At 32.4% G+C, this 24,426-nt stretch overlaps 1 protein-coding gene across 1 annotated transcript in view; it reads left to right on the top strand.

Moving 5' to 3' along the window:
- The first annotated feature begins 1,863 nt into the window (after nucleotides 1–1,863).
- Dh31 (diuretic hormone class 2) overlaps nucleotides 1,864–24,426 on the top strand; it is a 31,890-nt gene continuing 9,327 nt past the window's right edge. Inside the window, exons 1-3 of the mRNA XM_070650276.1 lie at nucleotides 1,864–2,122; nucleotides 19,182–19,268; nucleotides 23,790–23,900. Coding sequence (XP_070506377.1) covers nucleotides 19,186–19,268; nucleotides 23,790–23,900 — 194 coding nt within the window. The 5' untranslated portion in view covers nucleotides 1,864–2,122; nucleotides 19,182–19,185. The remainder of the gene's footprint in view (nucleotides 2,123–19,181; nucleotides 19,269–23,789; nucleotides 23,901–24,426) is intronic.

The following is a 24,426-nucleotide window of genomic DNA, read 5'->3' as shown; positions in this document are numbered from 1 at the left end:
AAAAGAAAATTTTATCACTGCATGATGTTAGTTATGCAAGATTCAGTAAAAGAAAAATATGTAGTACAATAATATATAATAAGGAGGTATGCCTCATCGATGAGACAGATTAATTGGATTGGATTGTATTTTTAGTCATAATTTCTTCTTAAAAATTCTAAATTATGATCTATTAAATCATTTCCGAAAAGCTCATGGCGTAGAATTGGCCAAATATCGGGTCAAGTCTAACTTGACAATGGCATTGGGTCGAATATAATCGAATGTGGCCTGGGGAGAGAATTATGCTTTTTGGAATTTTTTTCTGGAAAAGTTCTAGCTAAAATTGAAATTTTCCAAATAGTATTCTACTTCAAACCTCAATCACCGGCTGTGTCTCTACTTACTTACTTACTTCGATGGCCATACAGATCAACTGTGATCCATGGTCCCCTCTGATATCGCCTAAAGCTGGTTTAATCGTTGGCTTCCACCTGCCAATTACCAATACCAAATTCAATACTGTGTCTATCAACAGCTTTCTTCCAGGAATTCTTTGGAGTTTTTTTGCAGTTTCTACAGGTCTTCTAATAACATGACCAACTCATCGGAGCCTGCTTACGTTGAATTTAGCTGTGTCGCTAAACTATGCCAAATTAAACCATAAAGAAAAAGCAATTAGAAAAGTTTCAATCCAAAATTAGAAAATCTTCTGTGCACAGAACTCTACAGAGACGTTGTCTGTTTATTTCTTGAATTTCCTTGTGTGTGTTTTTATCCCGAGCACCACAATGTGGCAAACAGCTTTTTCATCGTAATATTTCATCAAAATTCACTTTCACGATGCCACCAGGTCATCTTTGCGTCTTCCTGTTAATACAATGTCTTAGTGATGTCCTAGAAAACACAGCGTACTGCTCAGGTATTTTGTGACTTACCTGTTATAATCGTGAAATTGAAAATTTGAAGCCATTTAAGGTTTGAAAGCCAAAAGCATTGGTTCTATCTTATAAAAACTCTGCATAATTCTATGACTTTTAAGGAACACAGTGAGGACCATTTAAATACAAATCATCAATAATCTTCAATTCCAAACAAGAATAGATGATTTTAATCATTCAAATCTTTTTAAAAAGCATCTAAATCCATAAAATCTATAAAATCTATTAATGCAACCTTCATACATACACATTAAAATTTTCATTCAATCTACTCAATCTGCCCTAAAAATTTATATTATTAAAGTTCTGCATTTGAAACATAAATGGCCATATACATAATCATGTTCAATGCACCACTTAAAGGTCACTCTTCTAGATACTCAACATAATTCATGCTGCTTGAAATACTGTTGATTGTAGGAATTGTTTCAAAAAGGGAAGAAAAAAAAAATGGGAAATACTTAAGTGTGTCAAATATTTGCGTACGTACAACCAATAAGTCATGAGTCACGATGACGAATCGTAAATGCTTAATTTCTAATGCAAACAATTAAAAGACATCGAAAGTTCATCATTAATATATTTGTGGACGGGGAGGTTGGGGGGACGATAATTGCCTCACGCAAATCCCATACATTTATGTGATTAGTAAAATATGTAATATCCATTGGATGTTAATGTGCAGTAGCCAAAAAATTGCTATTTTTTGCGTATTTATCGACAAAAAAATCTTCCGCTTCCGACAAAAAAAAGCACACAAAGTTCTTGTCTTTTCGGTGCTTTTGCCAACAATTCGGCTCAACATTTGATTCTTTCATTCGGATAAACCGCGCATGTTCGCTACACATTTCAAAGCAACAAATTGTTGCTCTCCGGTCACGAAGATGGAAATTGCTTAAATACTATAAGTATCAGACACATTTCGCTCACATTATCAGTTGTGCTAGAGCCAAGTTAGAGGCAATATTTGGAGACAAGAATAGAGAATATAATTTTTAAAAGAATTATTGTTGGAACTGACTTAAGTGAAGTGAAAATCACATAGAAAAAATATTTATTTTTGTTATTAATATTTTTTTTGTTCAAAAAAAGTGAAAATTTGAGAAAATTTTTTAATTTTAAAAAATTCACAAAAAAGGAAATTTTTGTGACTAAAAAGAAAGAATTTTTTTGAAAAAAAAAGTGTGAAAAATAAGCTCAATGTAAGTATATCCATAAAATGTTATAATTGTTGCATATAAGCAAGTTGAGTGTGAGAGGAAACATAATGACTTGATATGTCCATTTATCTACTTTCCATTTTTATGTACAATAACTGTACACCTATTTAATTAATGACATTAATTTTCTGCAGTTTCTCTCTGTCATTTCCTCTGCTTCGTTGGAGAACATGAAAGAGCTCAGCATGGCTGGCAGACGAGCCCGAGTGACATAAATGAAAAAGGCTTTGGCAATGAGATTTTAAGGCTTTGTTAAAACTCTTTTATTGACATAAAATGGAAGTAGATTCTATTTGACAGTCTTATGGACGTCAAACGGAATCGGCTTTCATTTAATGTTAACTAAAGTGGTTTAGCAGAGCCTTAAAAGCTGCTTTCTTAACGCCGTCTTTTTTTTGTGTCACTCAGGTTGCTGGACAAGTGAAGAAAGCTCCACTAGGAGGTTTTAAGGCTCCGCTGAAACACTTTTATTAGCATAAAATGGAGAGCTTTCTCAGAGCTTTCTTCATTTGTGCCACTCGGGCTGCTAGACTCGCGAATTTCTTTAAAACCACCGAGCCATAATTCCATTCTTTTATTCCTCAAAAAAAAAACCAAAAACTTTATTATGAAAATTTCATTTCCTTTCGGGAATTAAGCAGAAATCGTTTGTCTTTATTTAGTTTAGTAAAACGTTTCTTCCTTTTTCCTTCATACTTTCTTTATCTGCTCGTGCCATGACTCTTTTTTTTGCTAATTTGACAGAATTTTGATTCCTTTTTGACAAATTGTCATTTCTTCTTAGAGTCTCATGAAGAGAAGGAGATAAATGACGTTCATGCTGAATATTCAATTGAATTTACTCTGTTTTGTTGTTCAGACCCTGAGGAAATTTTCTAGCTTTTTGTGGTTTATTTTTGATAAAAAGTTTTTGAGAGAAAATTTTGTCAATTTATTTGATTTTGATGTCAAAAGTAAAGTTTGTGATTTTTTTGATGTTTATGACGGATTTGTTTGAAAGAAAATTATGTTAAAAATTCAATAGATTGTTGATCAATCTCTAATCAAATAATTGATTTATATTATTTAATTAATATAAAGTTTAATGTTGTTTGCAAAGTTGTGGATTTGATCAACAAATCCCATCAAATTTGATTCGTTTCATTTCTAAGAATTGGAATTAATTATTTGAAGAGTTAAAAGAAAGACTTCAATTTATCGCAAAATATTCAAATTGTTTAGAATTTTGTCATTTTTAAAGAAAAAGGTGATGATTTTTTTTTCTTCAAATATTGCAATTCTTAAAATCTAGATTTTTACGATTTTTGCATAAAAAATCGAAAATTCGAAACTTTTACGATTTTTGATTTGAAAAAATTATAAAAATCAATATTACTACGATAGTGTTGAATTCTTGTATTTCGCAATCGAGCTTCAAAAATTCACATTAATTAGAGAATTCAAATTTAAAATAGTAAAATCTAGATTTTAAATTTATAAATTAAAGACTAAAGTCAGGACTAAAGTTTATTAAATATTTGAAATATCCAATTTAAAAAAAAATTATTTCAAGTTTCAAGAGCTTCCGTTTTGGATTCTTCTTGAAAAACTTCAAAAATTGATCAATCAGCTTATTTGCCATTGCTTCTGCCCCAAAAATTTCTCAAAAATTGCATTAAATTCATATCTTGTAATAAATCGTCAATTGCTCCATGCATGAACACTTCAACAATTCTACACCTGAATACCATTGCTCACTTCACACCCAATATACTCCACATCCTAGAAATCTGCCATATCTCACCTAACAACATCAAATCATCAAACAAAAAAAAAGAAATCTTCAAAAATTTCATTCAGAAGAATAAAAAATCTTCTTACGTAATAATTCCACGTCGTCTTACATTCTTTGATGTCTCATAAAACATTTCTCGAAAATTACATTGTCTCCGAGGATGTTTCGCACCTTTTTGCTTGTGCCTCAGAAAACATTTTAATGGCCAAAACAGTAAATTCACTTGGAACAAATTTCTTCGTCGTCAATTAATTTTTAAATCTCATTTTCATGTTTTTGCTATGGCATATTTTACAAATTATGCTTTTCGTTGGGCTGTAGAGCAGTTGTGGGCAACCTTTTCTGTGTTTTGGGACACTTTAGTAGTGGACAAGACCGAAATCATACTCTAAATACCTTGATGGTTAGCTACGACCGAAAAAGCACACGAATTGCGGATTATGACATTTCCAGAACATTTAAGCAGCACACTAGTGTGCCGCAGCCCACAGGTTGCCCACACCTGCCAAAGATGATGAAGAAATGTAGACATAAATGTGGTTGGGTAACCGAAAGTGTTATAGCACAATTTTGTGGTTGATTTAAAATGAATTATGATTGTTGAGCTGGTTTTTTGTGTGGTCGGAATTAATGGAAGTTCTGAGATTGAAATTTATTTGAAATATTTAAGAAGAGCTTAATTCACTAATAAATCATTCCGTTCTTATCGCATTACTGTGATATATTAATTTAAATAATTATCTAGCCTGATTTTTACTTCTTCTTTTTTTTTTGGTGCTGTTTAATAGAAAAAGTGTTATTAATTGCTTGATAAAAAGGTATTGATAAACATTGAGCGTAGGACGTGATAAATTTTTACAAAATGTTAACTATTATTGGCTGTATGGGAAATTTATTATTGAATTAATTTATGGAATCAGTTGGGAGAGAATATTGAGATTTATAGATAGAAGAAGTTTGAGATGTATGGAAAAAAAATTTGTTCGTTCCTGAGTGATAATAATGAAGAAGACTTAGCGATGGAGCATATAAGGCGCTACATAACTATTTTCCGGGTAAAAAAGATTATAAAAGCTCTGACACGGAGCTTCAAAGGTTCCTATAAAGTTCTCTTATCCCGAGCGACACAAATAGTTCAAATAAAGCTCTTTAGTTAACATCAAGTGGAAATCACCTCCACTTGTCATCAATATGGATGCTACTTAGTCTTTAAACAGAAACGGCTTCGTCATGACATTCTAAAGGCTTCTTTTATCAACACCAAATTGAATCCGTCTATTTTTGACGTCTATATGGCTCCCAATTTTAGGCTGCAATGCCCAGATAGTCCATTTGATGTTCTTGAGCGACATAAATACAGATAGCTTCGCAACGGACCTTGTAAAGCTCCGTTAAAGCTCTTTTGTTAATACTATAATACAATAATTAGTCCATGTCGGACCCTTAAAAAGTCCATTTCGAAGTCTTTCCATAGCCATTCTAGAGACTTCTTCATTTATGTTGCTCGGGCCTTAATTCTTATTTATTGATATTTGAGCAAATACTCAGCATGTTAATCTTTTAAAATTACTCCAAAATTATTCATCAATACTCTTCCTCACTAATTCCTGAAATATTAAACAAACAGTTAGTTTTCCACGCGAAAAAATACCCCAATCGAGCATCGATTATGATCAATAAATTGAAAATCTGCAAAATTGCGAAATATTGTTGTTTTCATATTTATTAAAAACTTTTTTATATCCAATATCAACAATTTTATTAAAAATCGACTCAATTTTAAAGTTATTTTCATACAGAACGAGTTAAATAAATATCCATAATAAGCTGTAGCTGCTTTTCAGTTTTTTTTACAGTTAAATAAATTTTCTCATTTTCTTTTGAAATTCAATTCAAGCATAAAATATGGAAATTGTGTAAATAAGAAAAATTACATTTAGTTGGAACTGCTCGAAAGTTGGAAGAAAAAAAATTAGTAAAAGAGAAAAAATAATTCAAAATGATTAAGTTAAAGTTTTGTGCTGCTCAATTTGTATGCACTATTTTTCCTATTGAGGAATTTATAATTCAAGAAAAGAAAGGTCGTTCACAAATGATGTCCAATGGGAAATGTAAACTAAAGATTCTTATGTCCTGTCATGTAATACATTAAATTTGATTGATCTTAATACATTCCGGTGAGCACATGGCGACGAAATGGTCGAAAATACGACGCTAAACTCACTTGACTTTGGACTAAGGTCGGAATTTGGTCGGAACTCATCGAATCTAGCTGAACACTAGAGTTCCGCTCGTCTGTGATTGTATTTTCGACATATCTACACCGTGTATTTTCCGGGCATAATTCCTGAATAGCACAAATCGGTTACCAAAAAGCCCTGTCACCAAAAAGCCAAGAAAACACTATATAGACAGTCATAGATCCGTCATTTATGGACAATCCTAAACTAAACCTGCAAACCAACATTATCTCCAGCTGCTATTTTCCAATCCTAATCACAATTTTCATAGCAAACATTATAATTTTCATCATTAAATTCAAATCAGCAACTCCTGTCACAACAAAAAAAAAACACGACCAACTTTTTCCAATTGCTCTGTCCATATCAATTAAATCAATCTGGAAAAAGATTTCAATTTTGTATCAATTCATCTTCAAACGACTCAAACAGACATGAATCTTTTATCACTTGCATTGCCTTAAGTATACACAACGAATCTTCATGATAATCGAGGATTCACCTGTTGAACTTTTTATAAACTGAATAATCGATTTATTCGAGTGATTTGATATCCTCAAGGGAGAATGCTAAGTGATGATAAAAATATCTGGAAGCAATGTTATTGGAAAAGACTGGATATTGCTATTAAAATGACCTTAACCTGAACATTTTTGAATTATTTTAGCTGTTCTAACCTCAAAATTAATCCCATGTGCTTTCATATATCGCAAAATGTAGTTTAGTGCAGTGATGGACAATCTTTTGTTTTTGGTGGCACACCTTGGTAATAAGCCATGACCAAAACCGCACATGGCATACGGCTCATGGCATTTCATGAAGCGCCACACTTGTGTGCCACGTCACACATGTTGCCCACCTCTGGCTAAGCGCAAACCAAGAGTTTTTCAAAATTTTGTTAAAAAATTGCAATAAATAAGCAAGATGTGAATCCTAACGAAGGACCCGGATGACAATGATTAAGCACAACAAAATATTAATAATGAATGAGTCACCAGAAGCACAGCTTTTACCGCAACTTTTTTACGTGAATCACAAAAAAGTTTCACATTTGCTCTAAGCACCATCTAAAAATGTATGATGGTCTGTTGCTCATTTCGTATTTGCTTTTTATATGTTGCCATTAAACAAAAAAGGGGCTTCAATCATAAATTATTAAGGTATGCTTAAATAAACATCAGAATTTGAGGTAAAATTGAGAATTATTGATGCATTGAATTTTTTCAAAAAAAAAAAATATTTATTTAAACTTGATTCTCGCATTTAAATCACTTTTTTTTGGATGAAAAGGGTTCTTTTAAGCATTGAAATACTTTTTGGTGTTTTATCTGAGTCTTTTTGATGGAGTTCTTAACGTAATTGGATTTGATTATGATATATCGATAAGACTGATTGATATGGGATTCTATAAATATTTAGTATCTTGCCAAGAATCACTTTGTAGTGAAAAATTTTCAACTTTTTTTAACCTTTGGTATTTTTTGATTTTTGTAAGGTTGCTTGCTCCGGTTTTTAGATTCAGAATATGCAAGAATATTGGAATAATTTATTAAAATAAGCTAGTTTTTTAGTTTCAAAAACTTCAAGTGAGAGATCCATGAGAAAATGATATGTTGAATCCATAGTCAATTATGAAGTTTCAAAATTTTTGATAATTTGTTAGGAATTTGTGTCTTTGTCAATTGCTTACTTACTTACTCGACTTGAATCTCGACGGACACAAAAGAAGAACCCTCCGTGGCAGTGCTCGCTAGTGACTAGCCTTACAGATCAATTGTGCTCCATGTCCTCAATCAAATTACGCCTAAAGCTCACTCTATCGTTACCTTCCACCTGCCAACTTCTTACAATTCAATGATTTCCCCCAAAATAACATACCCTAAATAAACAAGCATACCAAAACTTATATTTAAGATGCAAACTTTCACTCGAACTGACAAACAAATTACCATTGCCAAAAATTTGTCACGCAATTGAAATCATCAACAGAGAATATGCCATCTTATGAAAATACTCAAATTCACATCTATCGAATACAAATACGTACCTTGTACCTCCTTAGAATAAGCATATGGAGAAAATTTTTATTTTTTCGGAAGTACATCAGGAAGAAATGTAAATAAAATTTTACGTATGATGACTGAGTAAACAACTCCGAAAGAAATTTGGCATCATATCTTGTCATCCTTTGATGTTTGTTGTTGCTGTTTTCGGGAAAAATTGACTTCTAAAAGGAAGAAAATTTACAATCTAGAAAAAAATAACAACAAGACATGAGAAAATATCCAACAAAGTCATGTCACTTTCACTTTCTAACAACTCATAAACTTTTGCTTGATTCGATGATCTTACGATGACTTCTCGACAGCCATAAAAACTTTTCATTTTTTTCACTCAAAAGTTTTCGTGATTTTTTACTAAGAAATTTTTTTTAAGACTTGAATGTTAGATTCAGATAATTGGTTGAAGTCAGCTTCATGAGATTTTGTGTTCGTAACTTCAGTGTTTTGGATCAAGCAGACTATGACTAGATAGAAAAGCTGTCGGTCATTAATCAGGGCAAACGGCATAAATTGAAATGTTGCCATCAATCCCGAGTGGACGAAAATACTTTATAATCAGCTAAATGTTCAGTCATTGACTAGTTCTAACCTAGGGTAATCGGATAGTGTCCTGCTTCTAGTAGTTGCCTTACTTAGGATTCAAACGTATTTCTGCCCACTCGGAAATGCGTCGAGATGACAGTATGTTTAGAACCAAGTGGCTAGGCTTAACCATAGAAATTTGCCAATTTGCTGCTCTATACGGTCCATCGTCGCCTTGGTAGCAACATTTCGACATGTGTCGATCGTGCAGGAAAAGAACATTGAAACCCAATTGATTCTTCCAGGTCTCGTGTATTGAGTGTAACTATTGAACTCCAGTGTTTAGTATGAGCAAAGAATCAATCCCTACCATTGCTCATGAGCGTGCTGTTGAGCATTGCTGAAACCTCACTCTGCTGTTGAGATCATGCTCTTTGCCTGCCAAAGCAAGTTATATACACTGTCATAATTCTTAAAAATTATTAATGAGGTAAATACCTCATTTTTTCATGTTTTGATACAAAACATTTTTCCATCTTTATGGATTGTTAAGTATTCTTCTTTTTGCCTCGTTTGTACTTTCTGCTTAAAATTTTTTTTCGCTGACTTTAAAAGCAAAATTTACTCAAAAAAAATTTGTTTACTTGAAAAAAGAAATTAGAAACATATTTCCATGTAGGCAGAAGGTTGAAGAAGTGGATTGGCTTTTTTTTGTGTGCACCATTTGTAGCTTTTTCATCATTTGAATTGAAAGTGAAAAATGCAAAAAGGGATGAATAGCTCTTTTTTGTCAAGTTGGGTTAATTTTTTGAGTATTTCTCACCTTCAAGGGTCTCGGCTGCTGTATTGAGAGTGATTGAGTAGAAAAAGTACTTCTAGAATGACAAATTTTCATTATGTGGTTGGAAGAGGATTCTGTACGCAAATGACGTCATTTATTATCATTTTTTGTTAATGCTTGTACTTCATTTCCTTCAAATTATGGACGTGTGGTGGATGAGCAGAGTGGAATTTAGGGTATTGAGTCATTTATAGGCGAATCTGCACAGTTCAAAAGTAAGGCTTCTGTGTTCGAGCGGCTCAGCATCAGATTAGATATCTGTATCATTCCTTTGTGAGTTCATGGGTTCGATTCCCACCAGAGACTGATCTCTCTCAATAAATGATATTGAGCATTGGAGGGCAACCTGTGTGTCGTGGCTTATCACCAAGGAGTATTTACTCACTTACTGGAACTATGCTCCGATTTAAAGCCTAGGATACTATAAACATAGGAGCCTAGGTTACTGCCACTACCAAGAATTACCACGGCAACAAAAAAGGTTGCTTTATCACTGATATTAAAGTGCTTTCGATATGACGAGGATTCGCACCAAATTCACGACATAACCAAGCACCCCCCAATCTCCATAATTAAGGAACCACCAAACTATATTTCACAAATTGACACGAAAACAGAATTAAATCATAATAATTTTTTCATCCATCCATACAAGTCATACGTCTCTTGATATCCACAAAAATACAAATGATATCGAAACTCAATTTTTTTCCATTTTTACGTGATCAATCCTCACAGTTAGTACATAAAGTTATCGCATAATTTACGATACGAATATCCCAACATGCACTAATAAATAATTCAAGTCAAAAGAAGAAGCAATCTGAGAAATGTCGGCGATAAATGTTGTTTAATAAACTTCATGCTTCATATCAAAAATATTTATGATAGAAAGAGAAAGTTTGTTTTGTGGGAACTTATGAGAATTAAGTCATCATAGGTGAAACTTTGTTCTCAACTTTTATTTGTTCAGATGTATTGCAAGATACTTAATGCTACTTGTTTTATAGAACAATTGATGTACATGATATGGAATTTTTATGTATGCATATCATATGTGAAGTTCAGGAAAGTTTATAGTTTGCTGATCTTGAGTATTGAGTGAAATTGAGGTTGTTGAGGTTGATGAAATTGAAAAAAGTTGTAAATTAGGAATGTAAATTGGATTAGTTGGTTCTGGAGACTTTTTGTTGAATTTTACTTTGTTTTGGTGTTGCTTCTGATGTTTCTGAGGGAATATTCAATGATCTGTTTATTGAACATGTCTCATGACACCAAAAGCATACTTTAATACTACCGATTCTAAGAGTTTTAAACAGGATTAATATTTTAAACGCAGTAAATGCAGATTTGCAGTTTTCGAGTTCATTTTTGTTGGAAAATTGTCATTTTGGTCATGACGTATGATTTATGACGTGTGGAGTATGACGCACGACATATGATGCATATTTCGTGAGTCGTGTGGTTTCTGAGGAAAATGGAATCCATGGTATACAGACATATGTACACGTTTATGTCAATGCAAGAGAAAGGCCTTTGTGGTCGACTGGTTTGGCAAGACAACAGACCGAATATCAGTGCCACTCTATTAAGAGTAAGGGTGCTCGATTCCTACCAGAGACAGACTTACTTAATAACTTCGCTGTTTGGACTGATCAATTGTGATTCATGACTTCCTACAGACCAGAGATCGAAATTTTGATAATTGTGCTGAGTATTGACTATATGACCAGGATTTGTACAATGCTCAAGATATTGCAAATCAATTGCCAAACTTCATCAAGCTCTCCCTTATCAAGGAACTGAATTTTCATTGAAGTGTGTGAAAGTAAAGTCATAAATACACCATTTTTTCATTTTTGTCGCTCAAGTATGATGTCATACTCAATGACAATGACTCATGACATTTACATTCTATACTTCTTCAGTTTTATTAAGAATTCCCAATAATTTTATTCCTACAATAAATCCTTCATCAGAACCTAAAAACAATTGAACCAAATTTCCAAATGACAATTTAAAAAGTTCAAGCCTTTACAACCAATTAAAAAGCACTCATGTTCAAGTAATTTCCAAAGAAAAGAATAGCTGGAAGATTTATAGATGCTGCAAAATTTATATTCCCAAAAAATATTTGAGAATAAGTGTTATTTTATTGTGGAAATATCCTGTCAAGTATTTCCATGATAAATTGTACAATAAATTCAAGTCATGCCTTGGCAGAATCGTTAAGAAAATTTAATTTACGCGGCTTTAAATTTGAAAAAATTTTCATAATTTGAATTTAAATTTTAAATTTTCATAGATAGTAATTTTTTGAGTAATTACAGGCTTAAGGCTGTCTTGTAATTCGAAGCTTATAGTGGATGTACAAAGGACTATAAAATTTTTCATGTTCTTGGGCTTCAAAGGTCATTTTTGTAATTTTTACTTCTTAAATGAGAATAAATACAGCTCTGCAAATATACCCGACGCTGTTTGCACTTAATTCCGTCACCAATTCTTATTTTTTTACTAAAAATCCACGTCTAATGCATTTTCCATACTTCATGCTACTTTATGATGATTTTTCAAAAGTTTATCAGGTTCCGTTCAGGAATGTTTGCAGCTTCCAGCACTCTGACTTAAAATTCGTAGCCAGCAACCACAGAAAATTCATTTGGCATTGTCTTTTCCTTCCTTTTAGCACAAATAAAGTTTATCTTAAGCTCCATGACAATAAACAGACTTTAAATACCATCACGTTAAACTGCTACAAACAGATGCACATTGGATTAATATAAATTGTTCAATTAATTTACAATTTTTCCATTCCATCTTGAAGGTAGACATACCAGTCCACATAACTTTCACTATTAAATTCCATTTCACACAACTTTGTTGAACTCCTAAACGGTTTTAATTGGAATTTATTGTCGCTTCTATTCCTGTGCGTTTGTATGCATTGATTGCTGTCGATGCAATAAAATTGAATGGGAAGTATAGACTTGGTGCTATTGAATAGCATTGAATAGCGAGAAAATGCAATTCAATCATAAATAGCCAGTCATAAATAGCGAGAATCGAGAGATAAAATGATTAAGTTCAGGGGTGGGTAACCTGTGTGATGCGGCAGATTGGTGTGGGGTCAAAAATTGTTATCACTTCATGAGTCATGTGTGGTTTCGGTTGATGCTTACCATCAAAGTTTGTCACGAAAAGTAAAAGGTTGCTCACCACTGGATTAGTCCTTGATATTGTCGACAAAGGTCGTCTTTGGGGATTAATTAGGGCCATATTTGAAGTTTAACCACGGGTGCATCGAAGGGTCATCAGTTGTGTATTTGAGGGCCATCCAGGGGTGTATTTGAGTGTCAACCAAGGACGTATTTGAGGGCCATCAAGGAGCGTAAGTGAGATGCATTCAGGGGCGTATTTTAGGGTTACCCAGTAGCGTATTTGAGGGTCATCAAGGGGCATAAGTGAGATTAATTCAGGAGCGTATATAAGGGTCAATCTGGAGCATACTTGAGGGTCAACCAGGGACAAATTTGAGGGTCAACCCCTCTTTTTTGGATCAAATTCTTCAATTTCTTAGAGTTTTTCTAACAAAAATCCAAAAAATACTGAATCTTTGTGTTCTAAATGAACGCACTTCCTCATCCCTCACCTACCATTCCTCAAACAAATGCTGTCTACGCTCCTGTTGTCAACCTTCAATCAAGAGCAAACAGACATCATCATTATTCATTCCTATTGAGGACAATACTTTTTAATTATTGACTAATAAATTTTGTCCAACCTTTATTCAACCACATTTCATCCCTAATTTACCCACAATTAGTTCTTCAACCATTAAAAATAATAAATTATTCAGCAATAATAAAAATTTAGCATCTTAAAAAAAATTTCAATTATTTATTTTCCTTTCCGTACCTGTCTCGTTACACTGTGTAAGCCATACTCTTCTCATGAATTTGAAATTTTTTCGGTACCATTTTTATACGATGCAATATCGTGTACATCTGTGTGTGGAATAAAAACAAGAGTGATGCTAACAAAATGATAATATTTTAATGCTGCTACCTTTGTAGGATGATAGGATTAGGGATGATTTTGATAAGAAAACATTGTAATGATTTTTTGTTGTTGCGAGAGATGAGAATAAGAATTAAAATTTATTATTCTATGGTTGCATATTGAGGTATGTTTGAGTTTCTGTGGGAAATTGGATTTGAAATTGGATTTTTTTGGATTTGAATTTTGGAATTTATTTATTTTTTAATTCTCGTTGTAATTACAATAAAATTACTGTAGCTCCACTTACCCGAGTGACATAAATGAAGAAGGCTTCGTCAGAGAGCTTTTAAGGACCTGTTCAAGCTCTTATTGTTAAAAATTGAAAGCTTTGATGATCAAATGAAAATTAGAAAGATATTATATGGATGTCAAATGGAGATGACTTCCATTTTGTATCAGTAAGAGCTTAAGCAGGGCCTTAAAAGCTCCGTGGCGGACATCTTGATTGCTCGGGCTTCTCAACATACTCAAACTCGACAAACTCATATCTGATTAATTCATAGAAGTAACGATATTGTTCAAAACTTGACACATATCCTTTACTTCTCTCCCAATTAACAGCTGATACACAATCATGTCTCATTCTAACTTTCGAGATAAACATGATTGAATTTATTTAATAAAAATTTAATTTTACATCACAATATGCTTATAATTTTTCAAAAACAGCAACATCAATTTGACTGTATTTGATATCAATTTGTAAAGAGAAGCGAGGAAAAAAAGCTATTCAATATTCATTTTCAATATTCTTATTGTTGACACATTCGAGCTGTGTACGCTCAATTTACTGTTAGCAGTAAAAATATTAAATCAAGAAGAAAGTTAGCAAATTTTCCTTTTGAAAAATGAAGTTGCGTAGATCATTAATCGAGTCAGTGTCAAGAAATTAGACGATAAAGCACGAGTCGTTGTCTAAATTTAAATATTTTTGAAGCTAATCACTTCTAATTGATCTTGATGGAAATTGATACTGAAGATTAATATCGTTTATGCTTGATTCTGTGCGATTAAATGATGTCAAAATTTTGACAAGTTTAATTATTCAGGAGCTTACAAGACAAGAGCATTGATTTCATGAGTATGCAATAAGAAGGACGTCATCAAGCTGGATTAAGATTAGATTAGGAACATTCCCATGTGACACAAATGAAGAAAGCTTCGTTAAACAAATTGAGTCGCTCGGGATTGAATGCTAAAGTCCACAAAAAACTCAAATTCACATTGCGATTGCTTTTCCACGAAACAAATTTAATCTCAATTATGACGTAATAATTTCGACCGTACCAAAATTTTTTACGATACGCATCATCCCATCCATCATAAAAAGTACGTAAAATTTTGTTAAAAACCCTTTTTAATAATGCTTTCACAGAAGGGTTTTTGTAAATTTCGAATGCTAATAATTTTTACAAAAAATTCTTGGAAATTGTGAGAAAATTTGTAATTTTGATACTAAATTTCTTATTATTAATTCTGTTGGAAGTAAGATTATTTTTTCAAGAAAAAAACGATTGAGAGTTTCAATTTTTAGGAAATTTTGAGCGGCGCAAATGAAGAAGACTCTGTCAAGGAGCTTATTCGAGGGCGGAAAATTCAAATGATAAATTTAGTCAAATTTGTCACATTTTGTAGGGTTCGGCCAAGATCAGCATTTCCTGAATTTTAGATTTGTAAATCCACAGCTTTAGGCTGTATTTTTGAGTTCTTCCAAACTACTCCTAACAAACAATGAGTAAACTTTTATAGTTTAGAAAGACCACTAAGGTACCTAAAAGCGGTGCTTATTCCTGTTAGGGTAAATTCCTGTGTTTTTGGTTGCAATTTGCATTTTTGGACGATCCCTACATTTTTGTCTCATTTTGTCATTTTTTGGTAATATTTTATCACATATCGCCTAAGTTGTCCGCCACCGGGCTTCGTTAAAGCTATATTATTAACACCATATGAATACTGCTTCAGCTTGTCAACCATATGGCTGCCAAATAGAGACAACTTCAATTTGATGCTTCATTTGCGTCGCTCGGGATTCTTGTTGCTTTGTTTACTAATCCAAAAGTAAAACACAGAACCATTGCGGGGGAGTCCTTTATTCACATTTCCGTAATGAAAAACAACCTTCCATAATTGAAAATCCACAGGAAATTATTTTCATCAAAAGAGAAATTCTGAAGCTTTCCTTTTTGTTCCTGAACGTAAAAATTAATAATTTATCAGCTCCTTTGTCTTGCGATGAAAAATTATCAAATGCATGGAAAATGAGAAGAAGAATTTAGAATAAATTTCATATTGCGACTCAAAATGCAGAGAATCTCCTTACGCAAGCATAAAGCAGCATAAAATATTAATCATTTAGCATTTGAGGGTAAGGAGATCTCGTTCCATGACTTTATCGCACATAAATATTTATGTACATTTTTATCTGATTACAATATGAATAATTACAATTGTATTATCGGTATCAACATCAAGCAGTAAAGCATAATTTATGGGACATTGACATTGAGTAACTTTGTTCAATTCCTGGCAAAAAAACAGCGTCGGAAAATATTAATTAAATTCAATATATGTGTGACTGATAAGAGCTACAAATTTTTCTGATTATTTCCTTGAAAGCAGAACAATCTGTCAATATGTGTGCTGACGCAATTGATTACAAAGAACATATCAACAACTTCTAAGCATAAAAAGTACCAATTCCCAAATTTATTTAAAATATATTTAAATATACAATGTGGAGTAATGTCATGTAAGATTGTTTGGAGATAATTCACATTGACATTTTACACATTGTAGACATTTTTACGTTTGTTGATGATAAACATAAGGGATTTGTGCTTTATAGTCACACCATTGTGTGCTGTTGATGATTAGGGATTTGTTGAGTGACATACTTGATCCGATTTGGTCACAATTCTTAGTTCTAAATACACATTTTGTAGTTTGTTGTGCATATTCTTGAGTTTTAAAGATGTTGATTCCTAAATCGAGTTACACAAGGCCTAATCTGACAGCTAGAGTTATCCTAATGAACAGCGTGCGATTATCCGACGGTATGTTATGAACTTGATATTAAGGACTCTCGAGGCCGAGGCCCAAAATTTCCGGTCTCAGACTGGAGATTAGTCTGAAAAGCTCTTTTTGACAAATCATGGCAAGCATCTCATATGTCAAGTTTGTAACCAGACTAATCACAGCATGTTCGAATCGGAATAGCTCATGAAAATGGCTAAATTTTGATTTTCGCGGGATGGGTTTGGACAAATCTCGAGACTGAGAAGTCTTGGTCTGGGTATTACCTTCTTCTCCTTCCTGTCCATCTGACTAGTGACCAAAAACCATTCAAAAACAGTCAATATTCTAGTTAGAGCAGAAAAATTAATGAACTTATCAGCATCCCTAACAGACAAAGAGACCGCTTTTAGGTGCTGTAGTGGTCTTTCTCTACCATGCAAGCATACTCTTTGCCTGCTTGGGCATTCAGATGTGAATATCCTTCAAACCCAATATAAACCTTCCATCTTTTGTCTCATCTCCACCTATTAACCTTGATACAACCTGTCAATGCGGATATGATTTATTTTTGTCATAAGGAAGGATTTTCTAGACAAAAAGAGAAACGCACACATTAATGCAGACTTCTTGACATGCTAATGCTCCCCTTTCACTATTATATACATGTGCTTTACTCATGCGAATTTAAATCATTTCAAAATAATTTTGAAATCCTCAAATGTGTTTTTGATGAATAGGATTCTTTTTTTTGTTGCCAGTCGTATGTCAACCAATGATGCGGAAGTGATGAATGGGAAAATAAGCCTTATTACATTCAAACGCATTTATGACGTGAATTGGGTGTTGCTTTTGTTTTGTACATATTGTTGCTAAAGGTTAGGTGTGTGTATTGGTGGATTTAGAAGAGATTTTAAGTTCTTGGAACAGTCGATTTCTTATGACGTCATTACTTCTTTTATGGAAATTGGCAGTCAATCGAATGTATGTTACCTGTATATAGGGTATGAACACTTCTCTATTCAAGAGCTTTTTTACATGACATCAAAGCTACACATACAGTCATCATGGTTCGAAATGACAAGTTGTCACAATTGAGTTTCGAACCATAGACCGCTGAGTCAAGAGTCATATTTTCTAAGAAACAAAAAATTTGATTGCTTTGCTGTTGGTCCATTTCTTTCATGTTTTATTTAAATAACAATTTCTGAACTTAAATGGTTGATAGTCCGAGCGACACAAATGAAGGAGGCTCTGTCATGAAGCTTTTAAGGTTGTTCTAAAGCTCTTTTATTAGCATCAAATAAAAAGCCACTTCCATGTGGCAACCATATGGACGTCACATGAAGGCGGCTTCTATTCGGTGTCAATAAAAGACCTGAAGCGAAGCCTCAAAAGTAAGGTTCGATTAAAATTTCAGGTTTGCATGCAAAAAATTCTGGCTTGTAGCCTTATATGAATTTTTAGCGACAGCTAAAATTTGCAGCAGTTTGCATTTAAAATTGCAAGCAATACAGTATTGTGGCTCTTGTCTGAACCTTACTTTCAAACACTGCGGTGGATCATTCTTCATTTGAGTCCCTCAGATTTATACAAAATGCCTCTATTTGGCAGTCATTTGGACGCCACATTCGGTGTTGATAAAGGAGTTGTATCGGCGCATTGAAAACTCAGTGCAAGAGATTTATTGATGTGTCTCACTCGAAATAGTACCAAATGAAAGCCCCTTCCACGTAGAGTCCAAAACGACATCAAAAAAAGAAATTATATAAATCAAAAAGCCTTCGTATTTTAAAACAAGTTTAAGGTCACCTTTTGAAAATATATAAATTCCAATTTAGATCCATGCTGTTAGCCAATACCTGAATAACTTATGAAATAAAAGAAAACGAAATATTGATTGAACTTTCAAAGATTTTCCATTTTTTTTATTACCCACATCAAAAAAAAAAAAAATTGTCAAATTGTTGTGCCAACAAAAATCACAGGAAAGCAATTGTCATGGCTAAAAATTGACTCACAGCATGAAGTTTTCAAATTTTGTTCGAATTTCCTTTTGAACTGAAAAATTTTGTGAGTCTAATCTGAATTTGTATTTGAGTCGACATCGTATATGCTTTTAGCTTACATACGAAGAATCTGAATCGAAACAAATTAGAATTTTTTTCTTGCATCATTATTTATTCATTGCTACTCTTGTTGCTTTCATTTTCTCTTCTTTCCATTTGGAATTTTGAAATTTCTGTTCTGACGTCAATGTTGCATTTTTTGGTTGAAAACTCGTAGAGGAAGTCTGCTTTTTGGTTTCTAATTATTGGATGTAAAAATTGAATTTCTAAAAAATTTTGTAATAAAAGTTTAGAAACCAAAAATATGAAAATATTTCAAATTTACTGCAAAACTTCTTCATTCATCATCAATATGTCGATCATAGTCAATTCCACATCAGTCTGCACTCAATTCAAAATATTGAAAATTCTGTAACTTTTTTCAATTAAAATCAATTTTTCCTTTTATTTTCTATTTACAGAGAAATGGATTCATCACGACTGAATTATGTTTATCTTCTTTTATTTATTGTCACATTAAATTTCATCTCAACATATTCTGCGCCCAGGTTAGTATCATAGCATTGATTTTTGAATGAAATTCTACAATATATTTTTGTAAATCCAATTAAAATGTTTTGGGACTTGATGAGTATGGATATTACATACCTAAAAGTTTATGGTTTGAAAGGTGTAGTTTTTGGTATGAATTTTAATTGGCAATTATTGTCTAAATTTACAAAAAAAATGAGATGAGTTTTCACTGACATACATACATCCAGTCTAGAGAAGTTAAACTTTTTCGGAACCATAATCATTTTAAGGTTGAAGTGAATAAGAACACTTCTTCATAAAATAACCCGAGTGAGACTCGAACTCACATCTTCTTAATAACATGTCAAGTGCCCTTACCTTCTGAGCTATCGAGGGCTGTTAAGGACAGTGGGACTAAGCACATTTAGAACTTTTTTCTCAATCTAGTGCACATTGCACAACTCAACAACTAATGCCAAATGGAATCTGCCTCCCTTATGCCATTTGGTCTACACAAATCACCTAAACTAAAAATTATGTTATAATTATTACCAGCAAGTGAGTGAGATACTGGTTAATTTTGATTTCCTGAAAAAACTTTTTTACTGCCCAAATCTAACAAAGGATATTATGCAACTTATGCCGACGTGTTAACAGTCAGAAACAAAGTTACCTTAATGACAACCTGACTGATCTGATTTCGACTCCTCTTTACGGAGAAAAATACAATTGTGCCCCATTTTGACACTCAAAATAAACTTATTGTTTTAACGTTCATTTAAGATTTGAATAATATTTATTGTTACATAGTTGAAAACCCTTTTTCATACAAAAGTTCATTCAGTTTTTGAACTCTGAAGAATAAACATGGAGAATAATTAAATTCATTTGTTAGTTTGTTTAGCTAAACGTGGAGTATACGTGTATTGTGAAAAATTACAGAACTTTGTGATTACTAAAGAATATACAATGTCTCAGTATTAACAGAATTCAGCATAAAGTAGAAAATTTTGAAAAATCCAAATTTCAACAATTTACTTTCATTTTGTTTGAATTTACAATAATTTCAAATTACGACAGTTACAAATGCTAACCTTAAGAATGCTTTAAGACATTTATGTACATCAAAATCCCCAAAAATTCCGAAACAATCTCATCAAAAATTTTTCATTTGTTTACTTGAACTTTTCCTAAAGTTAATCTCCCCTCCAACCCCAATTAAGCTAAATCTTCAATTTATTTTTGAATCTAAGCCAAATATTTAAATTATACTTATTAAAATATTCACAAGAATGTGAGAACAACAAACAGAACTCAACTCTCTTTTCATGTAACTGTCTCGAGGGGTTAAAAATCATACAAAATTCATAAATATTACGTAAATTCAAAGGGATTCACAAACCGCAATTTCTATCAAGCTCATATCCGTTCTTCTGTCTTTTATTAACTTTTGTCAGTCAATGAAAAATTCATTTTGATGAGCTTTACAGCTCGAGTAATTGCTTAATAATTAATTAAATTTAATGACATAAGCTTTATAAGCTGCATTATTGACAACATTTAATTAAATGAGTTTATATTGATTTATTTATTTTTGCATAATTTTAATGTTTTGATATGTTTGCAAGCTCATTAAATTTTAAAATTGAGACTTAATATAGTTTTTAACTGAAAGCTTATTTTTGACAGTCATTACGAGCAATTGGTCTGTAAAGGATTAAAAGTTGAGCATTTTGAGTTAAAATTATGCAAAAAATATCAGAAAAAGTTTGAGTAAAAACTTTTTAATGACTTTTAAAGATTTAATGATAAACTATATGCTTTATGTTGCCTTAATGCATTAGCAAGAGAAAGTTTGTAGATGAAAAGATTCTCAGCATTGATGAAATATTTTGATTTTGAGGAAAATCTTATTCGACTCATGTCAATTTGAATATAAATCATGTCTAAATTATAACTTAGGAAGCTAAAGCTTAATTGGAAGTTGATGTGTGGTTTACGAATCCTGGTTTTGAATTAAGACTCTCAGGTTCATATGCTATTACTGGTTAATGATTTCTCAGAAGCTTAGATAGTTCAGGTTCATAGATAATGCAGTTTATGATGTTAGAATTAATAGTTGGGCAATTTGAGATGTTGAAACGGTTCATGTAAAGCTGGTTTTATCGCCGGCTTCCGTCGATACCAATTTCCAATACCAAATGCAATGCTGTCACTATCGACCGTTTCCTTCCAGGAGTTCTTCGGCCTACCACGAGCCCTCTTAGCAAAGTCTAATTTAAAGACCTAATTTAGTGAAGCTTCTACACGTCTTCTAATAACTTGTCCAGCCCATCGTAGTCTGTTTACTTTGACTATACAAATTGTGTTAGTTAATAGATGTAAAAAGTACGAGGGCTGTAAAGTACACGGGAAATCTCAGAACAACTACGATACCGAAAATTTTACCTCAAATTCATCTCAACCTCACAAAAATCTCATCCGGGTTTGAATAAAACACTCTAATTCCTTCACAAAACCGTCACACAATGAAAATTCTCTTGTCTTAAACAATTTATGAAAATCTCTTTATTTTAAAATCTCCTTAGAGCTTTCCTGTCACGTGTGCTTTTGACATTTACACGCCAACGACGTAAAAAAAGCTTTAAAAAGCTCATGGTACATTTCAAGACTCATTTGATTCCATAATTTCATGAATTTTAAATTTTAATTATTTTAAGAATATTCCATGACTTGATTTTTTAATTTCCATGAACAACATTAGTGGCGATGTCATGCTTTAAAATTTGTATTTACTTCGCGAAAGTGGTATGAGAAGTTTTTACATCCGTAATAATCCACATCATTGCCGATGTTACTCTTTCGAGAGACTTAACTAAGTTAAGTTTAAGAACAAAATTAATTTACTGCTGCTGCGGAAGCGTGTGGAAAATTGTTTAATATCATCATTGAGAATCGCAATGGAAAATTCATCATCATTCAATAAATCCAGCAAATCAGCCTTAATTTAATAATATTGAATAATTTTTCATGCAATTTGCTGCATTTTTCTCTTTAAATTCTTATATAATTTTTATTTCATTTTGTGGAATGTACAAGAATTTTTCCTCGGATATTAAACGTAAATGCCATTTGCATTACCTTAATGTATGCTCATTTATGTAATGTGAGGTGCTGCTTTTATTTCTAGATAATAAAATTGTTTTGTTGTATTTTTATTGTTTCAATTTGAAGGATGGAAGAACTCTAATTTGTGGCAATAAGGAAGGAAATTACTGGTAATGGATGAAGATGAGTGAAATGAACGGTTTTATAAAATTTGAATTTTAACTAAATTTTCCGCATTTTCAAAGTTTGCTTTACAAAACAAATCTTTCTTGAAAATCAAAAAATGATTAGATTTGCATGATTTAGGAAGATTTGTTATTAAAATATGAAGTAAAACGCTTTGCTCACACTTTTAAAACATTTTTTTTATCAATCAAACTACAAATAAACCAAGAATTAGCTCATAATTCAATGACAAAATCTTCAAGTGAGAAAATTTTCAAACTTTATTCAAACTTAACCGCTTTCCAGTTCAAAATTGAATCTTTAACATAAATAGCAACTTCAATTACTCTTGAATCGCATTTCCAACAGTTTGTGCCTCTACAAAGCCTTTCCTTAAGCGTGCAGCACGAAAATACAAATTTTCTTCGAATTTCCAAACCAAGTCTATGAAAACAAATCATTTTTAGACAAAAAACCTTGCAAAATCCTTCTCAATTCGATTATTTCATTGACAATTTCAGCATGCAGTGAATGCACGTGCCCATAATGTCAGACTTAAAAGGAAATTTACGATAATTCTGACACAAATAAAAATGTGCTCATGTCTTACTTCGTCTTCCATCCATTCATAATATTTCCTTTGACTCATATGGAGATTAAGGTTGAGATGCGTAAAAAAAGCAGTGCTTATATCATCTTTATATTACATAAAAATCATACATGCGTTTTAAATTAGACGAGAGAACTGTGAAAAGGAAATGAAATTGGATTTTTTTTTTATGTTTTATTAATTTTTACAGTAATGTACGTGTATCATGGATGTTATGTTGCGTGCATAGATGTAATAAAATAGCATTTTTTTCACATTGTTTACGTCAATAAGATTTGCAGCCTCAGGCCATCCATGCTGGAATCTGTGTATAAAACGCAAACTCATTACGTTGTGTAATAATACTGAGGATATCTATTTCTATATCCAATTTACTTCCTTAGTTCTGTGGCAGGGGTGGACAACCTTTTATCTTACGGTCCATCTTGGTGATATGACTCGACCGAAACCGTACACTTTATAGGTTTCATGACAATTCCAACCATTTAAGTCGTCACATTAGTGTGCCGCGACGAATAGGTTGTCCACCCCTGCCTTATGGACATCCACAAGTCCTCAAACTAAAATTACTTTTCTATAGAAATCACTATCCATGCTGATTGAAATAATTTATTTTATGATTTGATTGTCGATTGCTTATTACAATTATCCAATTTACTTTGTCTATTTGCAGTTACTACCAGCCCATGTATAATGACATAGATGATCAGCCTGATGAATTTTTAATTGACTTAATAGCACGATATGGACAAACGATAATGAATGCAAGGAATGATCTCGAGAAGTAAGTTTTAAAATTTAATTTCACTTGTGGGAATCCATTTAATATGAAAATGTACATGCTGTGGATGTTGGATAGATGACGACAATGGAAACAATTTTGCATAAATTTCATGCAATTTTGAGTCAGTTATATGCTGTACTGTTGTTCTGTGCATCCTGCGGACACAAAAAAAATCATGTAAAACAGCATAAAATTTACACTAAATTCAGCTATGACTGAACATGAATTCTAAATTGTCAGCCTCAATTTTAGTGTACGGATGCTTGATGGACACTCACAGAAATTTAATATTGTATAAGGAACACACAATCTTGCCTTTAAGCGTTAACCCATAAATGACTTATTTATAGAAATTTACTACATCAATTTCAACCTCTACTACCTCCATTACTAGTTGTCAAGCTAATTAAGTTTTATAGATCATCCAAAGCTATAAGGCGAAAACATGTAGGAATTACTTTGATTGCAAAAGTTTCGTTTTTATTCATCTGAGGATGTTAGAAAGAGAAATAAATAAGAGCTGAAA

Source organism: Chironomus tepperi, unplaced genomic scaffold (assembly GCF_022539635.2).
Source record: "Chironomus tepperi strain 1889 unplaced genomic scaffold, CSIRO-AGI_Ctep_v1 contig_445, whole genome shotgun sequence".
NCBI lineage: Eukaryota > Metazoa > Arthropoda > Insecta > Diptera > Chironomidae > Chironomus > Chironomus tepperi.
Note: the sequence above shows the minus strand (reverse complement) of the source record. Positions and strands in the feature narration are given on the sequence as shown.